This window comes from Pithys albifrons, chromosome 7 (genome assembly GCF_047495875.1).
Source record: "Pithys albifrons albifrons isolate INPA30051 chromosome 7, PitAlb_v1, whole genome shotgun sequence".
In the NCBI taxonomy this organism is placed as follows: Eukaryota; Metazoa; Chordata; class Aves; order Passeriformes; family Thamnophilidae; genus Pithys; species Pithys albifrons.
The window spans coordinates 7,065,345-7,076,490 of NC_092464.1; the positions used below are offsets into that span (position 1 = coordinate 7,065,345).

The 11,146-nt window shown below is 50.6% G+C and overlaps 1 protein-coding gene across 2 annotated transcripts in view; it reads right to left on the reverse strand.

Moving 5' to 3' along the window:
* The window catches only part of RHEB (Ras homolog, mTORC1 binding), a 39,810-nt gene extending 34,721 nt beyond the window's left edge, over positions 1-5,089 (reverse strand). The window contains exon 1 of one of the 2 annotated variants that reach the window (XM_071559930.1): positions 4,758-5,089. In XM_071559930.1, coding sequence (XP_071416031.1) covers positions 4,758-4,809 — 52 coding nt within the window. In that variant the 5' untranslated portion in view covers positions 4,810-5,089. Of the gene's footprint in view, positions 1-3,359; positions 3,427-4,757 lie in introns of those variants that run through there. The other variant, XM_071559931.1, reaches the window with a different exon arrangement.
* Positions 5,090-11,146: the final 6,057 nt, after the last annotated feature.

The window sequence follows — 11,146 nt, forward strand, 5'->3', positions numbered from 1 at the left end:
CCCTGGCACAGCAAACGGCCCTGAGGAGGGAAGGGCTACGGAAATCATCCTGGCACTCGTCAGGTACTCGGCCAAATTCTAACCTTAGGTACCAGCTGCCTCCGGAACCGCTCAGTTTTCCTGTCAAATCCCAGGCTTGCCAGTGCTGCGGACACAACCACTTGTGTACCACTTGTGTACATGACAGCACAGACAGCGGTGATTTCTCCCTCCCCTCTTTGTTGACATTTACACGGGCAATTTATCGCCTGCTAAAATTACCGCTTCCCCCCCATCCAATACCAGAGGGATCCCTCCCTGCTCGGGGCAGAACGCTGCTGTGAGAACAGATGCCATCTTTCAGACATGAAAAGCAGAGCCTTAACTCCATTTTACAATACAACTCCCCTAATATTCTACTATTTTCTAAACCAATAACCATGTTATGTCCCAATAATTATTTTTACTATTTACATCTCCATTTTCCGCCCTTCTTGCTCTCAGGCAAGGTAGAGGGGGAAGAGGCAGTTTTAGCTTAACAGAACCACCTGGAAGCCTTTCCATTCAAATCTAACCTTGACAGATCATTCTGTTCCATCACGGTTTTTTTGATCCCTGCTTGCCACAGTCACGGACCGTGACTACATCTGCCTGCAGCATGGACTGCTCCCCACCTACACACAAAAAAAGTTCATTTATTTAGGTGGGGAAGAAAATAGGTAAGTCCCCTATTATAAAGTGGATTTCCCCCTCAGAGCTATAAAATGCCCAGAACAGCATTGTCAGGTCACCAGTTCAAACATGAAATTCAGAAAAAGAATTCCCATTTCTGCAAGTACTTCCAATACCAGCAGCACGAGCTGTATAAACACCAGAAAGGAAATCAGGCTGGGATAGTGAGCTATGACTGAAGCAGTTAATCCAACCACCTCCCTGGTTATCTTAAACCCATCAGTTCAATACAATACAGAGTCCCACTAATAAATCACTTTACAAGATGATCTAAGAGACCACTTCTTTTATACAGGCACACTTGTAGTCTGAATTTGCATATTTCTTCTATAAACACAAAAAGAACGAAACTGAGCACAAAGCAGTTTCAACACCTCTATGCTGTTTTTTAGAGTGATTGTTACTCTGAAAAGATTTGGAAAATCTTAGTCTTGCTTGATTTAGTTCCATGCAGATCCATTATTTCCAATTATATTTGGGATATATTGAAGTCAAGTTCCTCTGCTGTGCAATTATCAGATCTTGGGATGAAAACCATCAGATATCTGCTCAGAACCTTGCTGAAACAAGCACACTCACATAATGGAATTTAACTTTCTTAGACCAATTTAAGCCTGAGCAAAACCCAACGGATACATTCTAGTGTGATTTTGTCTAGCATCAAGCCACAACCTGTATGTTACATTGACAGATAATTCGTCTTCCTCACCAAAAAACAAGTCCTGAAGCTCCTGGCAAATACTCTGTCTGCATCTCAGAAAGTATGACAGCCTGGGAATTCATAAGGCTTCCACTGTGATCTCTCCCATCAACAAAGAATACGAGTTTCTATATGAAAGGCTTGATGGTGGTGTTGAAAGATAGAGGGAGTGTATTCAAACAAGCAGACTCCTGAATTTTCTATTCCGAGAACTATTATACCAGACCACTCCCAGCCTCAGGTTTACCTGACAACAACACTGAGCCAAGATTAAAATTTAATGTAAGTGGAAGAAAGGAGGGCTTAGCACGAAGCCAGTACAAGAGTCAGACCCCGTTTCACACATTCCTGTCCATCACTGAACACTCGTAACCTGAGAGAGCCGCAAAATCGTTGAATCATCAGCTGTAGAACAGCTCACTGCTGGGAATATGCCATCAAACTCGGCTATTTAACAGGTAACTGGAAGAGACACAGGGAAAAGAGCTCGCCGTTTTCACATGGCTCCATCTCAAACACTGTCATTACAAGGGGAGCACCTAAGCATTCGGGCTACCCTATAAACTGCAAACATTTTACAACTTGCCACAGTTAATCTCCCTCATTTCAGGGTCAAGGTTACTGTTACTGCCCAAACAATGCAATTTCGTAATTATAAAAGGGAATTTGGAAAGCATTTCCTTCCAGTACTTCAGATTCTGGAATTATTCCCCATAATGAATGTTAGCTCTATACAATGCTGTATTTCCCCCAAAAGAAATGCTCTTCCTTTCCTACCACCCAAAAACTTGCCCTAAAACAAGATTCAATCCTCTCTTACCCAAGGTTCAAATAACATTCTTGCCATCACAATACAGAGCAAGACAAATACTCAAAAGTTCCCCCAAGTCCAAACTAAGTCCCCATTCTCCTAGACTGTAGGAGGCCTACTTGGGCAAGTAGAGGACACAGCCTAAATCTCACAGTTTAACTTACTGCTTTTCTACCAGCTTTACAAGATGGAAGTAAACCCCCAATGACTCATTTCTACTGCTGGAACTTTTACATAACTATTTGCAAAGAATTAAATGCTCCTGTATTTAAGAAGAGTATCTCTGCCATTTTAACATGAGAAATTTTTACCTAAGGGGTGACACAGAATTGTCAAGGACAATGAAAGGAAAATTCCAATAAACCAAATTTTTTCCCCTCTCTTAATTCTATGTTTGTACAACTTGTAGGTGTCAGAAAACTTGAAGAAGTTCAGCGGTAGGTCTTAATAGGTAAATGTTGCCCATCCTTTCCATGTGAGTGTTACTGCTCACATCATCAGCCACACTAACAATGCTATACTATTTCTGTTTTTCCTCAACTAATCATACACCCCATTACAATCTGATTTTTTGACTGCTGGTTGCCAGCAGTACACTCAGTTCCCATCACAGACATCCACAGGACAGAATTAAGGCATTCTCCCTTCTCACACTGCCCATTGCTTGTTGCCACCATGCTCAAAGTAAAGAAAGCATAACACACATCACAGTGAACAGACCACAGGGGATGCCACAGACTGTGCAAATCGATTGATCTACTACTGCTGTTCTGCTTAAGGACTGGACAATTCATCATCCTTTTTACACCAACCTGTCTCAAAGTCAAGCTGCAGTGATGCACAAAATCCAAGTAACAAAACAGCTCTGCTTATTTAGCCTGGTGTATTAAATCTTTAAAAACGCCTCTTTCCTACGGGTTCTTTCTGCCGAGTGCACAACACAAGGCAGATTACTGACTTAGTCACTACTTAAATGTAAAATCCCCTTTCACAGCAGCACAGCATCTCTCTGTATCATCTCCCGTTTCCTTCCCGGCCGCACATCATCTCCCACATTGATCTGTGCTTTTAAGTTTTATCGATTAGGGCGGATGGATGGCTGCACCACGGGGCTTGTTCCCCTCCTGCTTTACGAACCCAGACGCTGAAACATCCCAACCCGTTCTCCATCAAAGGACAGCAAACGCAGGACGCGAAAGGATCACACGTATGGAACAAACTCCGCTATCAGCTACTATGGGCTAGTGCTGGACGGTTCCAGGAAGTTCCTCGGTGGATCAGCCCGTGCTGGATTGTGCCAGCAGCGCCGGGCACAGCCCCGGGTGGGATGGGACAGCCGCTCAGCTGCTGCTGCGGTGCCAACACCTGCGGGGTGGGGGGAAACAGCCCAGGAACCGCAACACACCAACCTGGCCTGCCCAGGCCGTTTCGAGCTGGCTCTAAAGCACAGAATCACCACTCAGATTGGAAAAGACCTCCGAGATCACCGAGTCCAACCTATGACCAAACACCACGGGGTCAATTAGACCATGGCACTGAGCGTCACGTCCAGGCTTTCCTTAAACACCTCCAGGGACGGCGACCCCAGCACGGCCCTGGGCAGCCCATTGCGATGTCTGATGACCCCTTGTGTGAAGAAATTCCTCCTCTGTCCAACCTAAGCATCCCCTGGCGCAGCTGCAGTTCGTGTCCTCTGGTCCCGTCGCTGCCTGCCCGGGAGCACAGCCCTGCCCGCATCCCGCTCCTGTTTGCTCGGGAGCACAGCCCTGCCCGCATCCCGCTCCTGCCCGGGAGCACAGCCCTGCCCGCATCCCACTCCTGCCCGGGAGCACAGCCCTGTCAGCATCCTGCTCCTGTTTGCTCGGGAGCACAGCCCTGTCCGCATCCCGCTCCTGCTCGGGAGCACAGCCCTGTCCGCATCCCGCTCCTGCTCGGGAGCACAGCCCTGTCCGCATCCCGCTCCTGCTCGGGAGCACAGCCCTGTCCGCATCCCGCTCCTGCTCGGGAGCACAGCCCTGTCCGCATCCCGCTCCTGCTCGGGAGCACAGCCCTGTCCGCATCCCGCTCCTGCTCGGGAGCACAGCCCGGCCCGCTCCCCGCTCCTGTCCGGGAGCTGCACAGAACGATGCGGTCCCCCCGGGACGCTCCTCATCGGGTACCCCCTCCCCTCCCCGGCCCAGAGCCGCTGCTCTTCCCTGCCCTTTGCACCCGCATCCCGACCCGGGGGGGCCGGGCCCCCCCGCCGGTTCCCCGGGCTGCGCTCGGGGGGGTGACACTTCCTATTAAGGGCAGGAGGCCGCGGCGCTGCGGCGCCGCCATGGCGGGGCCTCCTTCCCTTCCCTTCCCTCCCTCCTCCCTCCCTCCCTTGCCCGGCCGCGGCTGCGCGCTCTGCCCGGCGGGAACCGGCGCTGCCTCCGCTGCACCTGCCGCGGCCGCCGCGGGGGAGGGCGGTGCGAGCGGGGCTGTGCGGGGCCGTGCGGTGCGAAGCGGAGCCAACCCGCATCCCCCTCCCGCCACAACGCCGCGCTCACCCACCCACGCTCCGGTAGCCCAGGATCGCGATCTTGCGGGACTTGGACGGCGGCATCTTCTCCCCCGCCCGGCCCCGAACCACATCAAGGGCGGCGGCTGCGGCTCTGGAGGAGGAGGAGGCAGGAGGTGGCGGCGGCGGGCACGGGCTGTCGGTGCGCGGGGTGCGGCGCCAGCGACATGCGGGGGTAGCGGGATCGAGATGGGGATCGGGATGGGGATCGGAATCGGGATCGGAATCGGGATCGGAATCGGGATCGGGCGGAGCGCGCGGGGGACGCGCGGCGCTGGCAGCGGCGGCGCCCGCACCACGTGACTGCCGCCGCCGCGCGCCGGCCCCGCGCACGCACCTGCGCGTCACGGGGGACAACTCCTGCGTCACCGCCCGGCATGGGACACGCCCCGCCTCGCCATTGGCCGGCTCGGCCACAGCGGCGGGACGGGATTGGCCGGAGGGCGGTGACGGGGAGGCGGGATTGGTCGGAGGGCGGTGGTGGGAGGGGCAGAGGGCCGGGCCGGGCGGGCCAAGGGCGCGCGAGGACGCGGTGGAGGGGAGGGCGGCGAAGCGCGTGAGGTCCCGGCGCGCGTGCGCGCGCAGCGAGCGGCAGTTGGTGCGTCCCGCGCGCGCCGCCCGCGAGCGGCACCGGGGCCGGCCCGACCCTGTCACTGTCCCCAGGCGTGTCCCCATCGCTGTCCTCGGGCCTGTGCTCATCCCTGTTCTCATCCCCGGCCCTGTCCTCATCCTCATCCCTGTCCCTGTCCTCATCCCTGTCCTCATCCCCATCCCTGTCCCTGTCCTCATCCCTGTCCCCATCCCTGTCCCCGTCCTCATCCTTGTCCTCATCCCCATCCTGTCCCCATCCCTGTCCTCATCCCCATCCCATTCCCATCCCTATCCCCATTGCTATCTTCATCCTTGTCTCTGTCCCCGTCCCATCACCGTACCCATCCCCGACGCCGACCCCCATGCCAGTCCGCATCGCAATTCCCTTTGCAATCCCATCCACCCCGTCCCTATCCTCTTCGGCATCCCTGTGCTCATCCGCATCCCTATCCCTGTCCTCACCTGTCCCTATCCCTCTCCTAATCCCCGTTCTCATTCCCGTCCCTATTCCCATTCCCATCTTCATCCTCTTCCCTGTCCTCATCCTTATCCTTGTCCCATCACCATACCCGTCCCTGTCTTCATCCCTGTTCCCGTCCCTACTCCCTTTCTTGTCTCCACCTCTGTTCCCGTCCCCATCCCTGTCCCCATCCCTGTCCTTGTCCCTGTCGCCTCCCAGGCGGCTCCTCCCCCGGGAATGGGATGCGGAGCTGCCCCTTCGCTCCGTGTCCCGGGATCCCGCAGGCTCCAAGAACTCCGCCCGTCTCGGGAAGGGTCGATCCACATCCCGATTTCTGGCGGGTGTTTAAAACCATCCCGGGGCCTCTTCAGAGGCACATTCCCTGTGCACGCAGAGGGCTTACAGGGAAACATGGGATGCCAGTGTCCATAAAGTGCCGGGAATTCCCTACAAGGGCAGGGGGAGGAGTGTCTGGGGGTTGGGAATGGTTACTGTGAGATCCAAGCGGTGGGGAGTTTTCCACTTTGAAAAGAAGGCTGCGTGTGCTGCTGGTGACTGCAGGACTCAGTGCAGAATTTAAGGGAGACAGACACGGCAAACAGGAAAATTGTCTTTCCCCCCTCCACTACTAATTTTGAACACTTGGTTAATATCTGCCCTTTCCACATTTTCTTGAAAAATGAAAAATATAAGTAATTTTCTTTATGTGCATCTTGTCTTTTTTGGGGGCACACTGAACCCTGACATGCAGCCAGGCCAGGGCACAGCCAAACCAGCCCAACAGCTGGATGATGCTCAGGGAGATGGATTGGCTTCCCCCCAGTTTCAGCCACCCTGAACCTGTGTGCCTCTAACCTGGAGAGGGGGCAGGGAACTAAAGCAAAAGAAAGCCATTTGTACACAAAAGTGATTTGCTTCCAAAGGAGCAGACAGCCTTCTAGGAGATACTGCATTTTTGAGATAGTCTAATTATACCCTTCACCTCCTGGATTATGGGGTTTTACAGGATAAGTGCTGGCAACCTGTGAGACAGCAGGAGTAACAGCCTGCAGTGAACGGGTACACGATGGAAGGATAGTTATTTCATGAGAAAACATGGGCTTTATGTACTTTTCCAGCAATGTACGTGGTAGATACAACTCTGTGTACTCCTTCTCCGTGTTCAGCCTCTCCCTGCAGTGCAGATTCCAACCTCATCACAGCCCTAGAGCATCACACTGTAGGGATTGGTGCAGCCCCACCACGTGGTGGGATTTGGTGGGTCAGTGGAAGAATATCCTGTGGAAAACCAGCCTTTGAGAACAGGGATACTGTTCAAAGCTCTCCAGGATGTGCAGAGGGACTGTCCTGCCTGATGTACATCACCACATTCCTTTTTACCTTGCATGTTTTTAAAGACAATAGTGTTTACAAGGGACAAGGACTGCAGTAGCCATAAACCTGCAGGACCATCCCTTGTGTAGCTGTGCCACCATCTTTGCCCTTGCTCTCTCTGGAACCGTCATGGTCCAAAATTTGGGCTATTTACTGAGCCAGAGGACTGAGAGAACTGAGGTAAGAACTACCTTCCAATGACATACATTGATTTGGAAAAATAGGTGACGTTTCTGGTAGTTCCATCTCCTTACAGTTAAGAGGTGAAGCCTAATGTGCATTTTCAGAATATATATCCACATCCCTTCACATGCTGGTGAGGATCAGTATTTTCTTCATTTGTGAGAGTTCCTGGTTTTGCTCCCTCCTTGACACCCCACTTTTTTTGACTCAGTCTTTTCCCTGACTCTCTTTTTCTTATCCCACTCACCTTTAGGACCCTTGTCTATTTATTTGCTCCTGTTAACTTGCACCTTTTCCCTCTATGCTCATTAGGGGAATTCACTCCTGCAGGGTTTCCACTGCCCTCCTTTTCTGGCTTTATCTTTTGCCTCAGACTGCAATGGGGTTGTCCCACCTTAGGATACTCTCATGCTTGTCAGACTGTGTTGCAGCAGAAACACAGAATTCACCTTTTCTGGGCATGTTTTTTTTTAAATTTGAAGAAAACCCTTTAACTTTCTTTTCTTCCACTGGTTCTTTGGAAGAAATAGGTTAACAATCTTTACTCCATCAGGATCACGTAAGTGCTTTATTCTGTCTTGCCTTGGACACTCAAAATACAGGCAAATACAGTTTTCAGAGAATTGTGTTGTTTTTCCATGCTCTAGGACAGGGTGTCACTGCTGATGGCTTTGGGAGCACTGTGGGACACTCCCACTCAAGTGGCAGCAGCTTAAGCAAAGACAGGAGGATCTGGATCATGGTAAGGCTGTCATTGCACTTCTCCTGCCCAGGTGAAGCTTAAACAATTCCTGGAGTGCTCTAGTGCAGAGGGAAAGCCCACCTGTGGCTGTGCAGGTCTAACCCAAGCACTGTGTGTTGTTTGAACTCTTCCTGTTTGTATGTTTAGGACTGAGCAGCCTCACACACTAAGGGGCCCTTTGCTGAAATTCCCTCCCCCTGTAACAATCCAGTGTTCAGGCCGTGTTTTCCTAGTGCAGCACTCCATAGCATCAGGAACATCAGGGATTAGGCTTTGCCTTCACATCCCCTGGTCCTGCTGCAGCTTCTCCATGTCTACGGTGTTTGCAGTCTGTGCTGTGAACTACCAAGGAGTTCAGTGAACTCTGGGATGAGTGACGTGCTGTGCACTGGCTGCCCTCCAGGCCTGCTCTCTGTCTCCTTTACCAGGTTCTCCTTCAAACCAAACACAGCCGTTGCAGCAGTTCAGCTGATAAGCGACATTAACGTTACTGTAAATGAGGTAACAACATGGCCAGTGAATGTGCCACATCGGGAACGGCCATGGTTCTGAAAGGGGAGATATCACAAGGGAGAACTGCAAGCACTGGTGGTGTCTGTCTGTGGCAAGATCAGGAACAAGGTGCTGAGGGGACTGGAGAAAAGGAACATGTTTTTTTTTTTTTGCCTGTATCTGCTTTTCTGTGATGGATAAACCACGATGAGTTTCACGAAGCAAACGTAACTCAACAGTCAAGTATTTTTATGCTAATCCAGTACGTGCAAACCCACAAACACCTGGCTACTCGTCTCCCAAATGCAGAACAGCTCTGACTTGTACCTTCAATTCCTGTAACAGCAATTATCAGCACAATTACCTGCTCTGTCCTTCACCAAACCTTCCCGGGGAGTTTTTTTGAAGTGTGTCCAGTGTTTGCGCTGGGCGTGCTCCCACAGGCACAGCACAGCCCTTGCTGCCTGCAGAGGTTACAAAGTACACTCAGGTCAGCCTTACACTTGTTCCTGCTCCCTCCTGCTTTTTCAGTCATCACATTTTCCAATATTCATATGGAAACACTGGCAAAATGTTAGTAGAAGCAATTAAGGAACCAATTCCATTCCCAGAGGGCACTGACACTACAGGCTGATGCTCTACGGGTCCTGGTATGCAGCTGGCAGGGACAGGCTCTATACTTTTTTTCTAAAGGAATGAGTTTGATGTTTGAGTACAGGTCACCTTTTCCCATTCACTTAGGCAGGAACAGGTCTGACTGCAACCACCAGAAAACAAATGGGTACTAAGAAAGTGACTTTCCAAACCACATTTAAATTAAGACCTGAAGAGTAAAGAGCAGTGTCTGCAAAACATTCTTTTTGCATAAATACATTATGTGGGTACAAGGTAATATTATTCAGAATGGCCTTTTCCTCTGGAAATTACCCTTATTAAGTGTTCAATATGGGTGAAAGTTCACAGAAACTTTAGAAGTAAACTGGTTATTCTAAAGCTGACTGGAGAGCTCAGTGTGAGCAGTTACAGAGCCTGCTGTGAGACAGGATTAAGCACACGTGGTTTCACTTCTAGCTGGACCAAAACTGAGAAACTCCAACTTACCCGATGGTCTCTCTAAAAATGGCAAGGAGTGTTCTCAGTGTGGAGTCTTGGAACCACTTCAGTCAGATTCCTCCTGTCTGCCATGAGGACAACAGAGCCGGCCTCAGAAAGTGAGGCTGGTTCTTTCTGTGTTACCCAAACATTCCCAGCAGAACAGTATTCCTTAGAAAAAGAAGATGAAAAGGCCTCGGATACACAGAAATGGGAGTTCAGTTCTTAGTAAACAGCAAATACTGTCTGATCTTGGACCTTTTAACTAAAGCATTCCAGAAGTGAAAGAGGAAAATATCTTCATCAGTCAAGTGATCAATGTCAGCAAAGGGTGATTTTCCTCAGTTACTTCAGAGCATCTCTGGATCCTGAAAAATACTAAGGTCTGAAGTCTACTCAGAAACTCTTACACCTAAACAGCTAAAAATATCCAGAGCAGGTGAAAACGCTCTGCAGACCAAAAAGCCCTTCAGAATAATTATCTTTCACAGACATCTCTCACTTGGCAAGGAAAGGCACAGGGAAGCACAGGAATCAATGATGTGTTGTACAGGTCTGCTGGTTAAAATGGGAGCCATTTCTTCCCCTGCCCTGTTAAACAGGCTTTCAGGAGTCATGGGGGACACTTACTGCCACCTCCATCTGCAGCATGGCCCTGTCTGTGGGAGTGCCTGGAGCTGTCACAGTGGTCTCAGATCTATAGATCCTGCTTGCTGCCTGTTCAGAGGGAAAAACATGCAAGAACTGGAGTTTAATGACATTTATTAATTTTTTTTCATGGCTGGGGCCTCTCAAAAGCCCCGTGAAGAGTCCCAGACCGAAGCTTCAGTTGCACTGTCCCTTTAATCTGGGACATGCGGCAGTGCTGCTGAGTCACCCCTCCTTTCTCTACCTTCATTTACTTACTCCTGTCCCTCCCTTATGCAGGAACAAGCATTTTTCTAGCTCTGTAGAAAACTGATCTGTATTAAAAGTGACACGGTTTCTTTAGCTTTTGCATCAGCACTGGCACTTGTGCCAGTACAAGCCGAGTGCCTTTTTGATGGCACTGCTGTTTGCTGGTGCTTGTGGGGTCATGCTGTGGTTCTGCCCCTCACAAATGCAAAGTTCAGAACTGAATCCCAGGAAGTAAGGGTGGAAATTCTCCAAAGAGTTTTGTATCACTGTGGGGGCTGCTGTACATAATTTTTCTGGTCCTGAGTCCACAATATGTCAACAGCACTTGTAGTAACATTACAATAGGAAGTCTGTGTACATGGCTGTCTGAAAACTGCAAATTCATTCTGGCTTTCTGCTTACTGCTGCCTGCAAAGCTGTCTGTGTGGAACAGGGCCAGAAGCCCGTGTGCTAGAGAATACATAACAACAAGTACCCATCAGCGGTTCAACCCTTATCTTCAAAAATACCTTGAATACAGGGCTGAAGAATACGCTCATGCAGATGAGTGA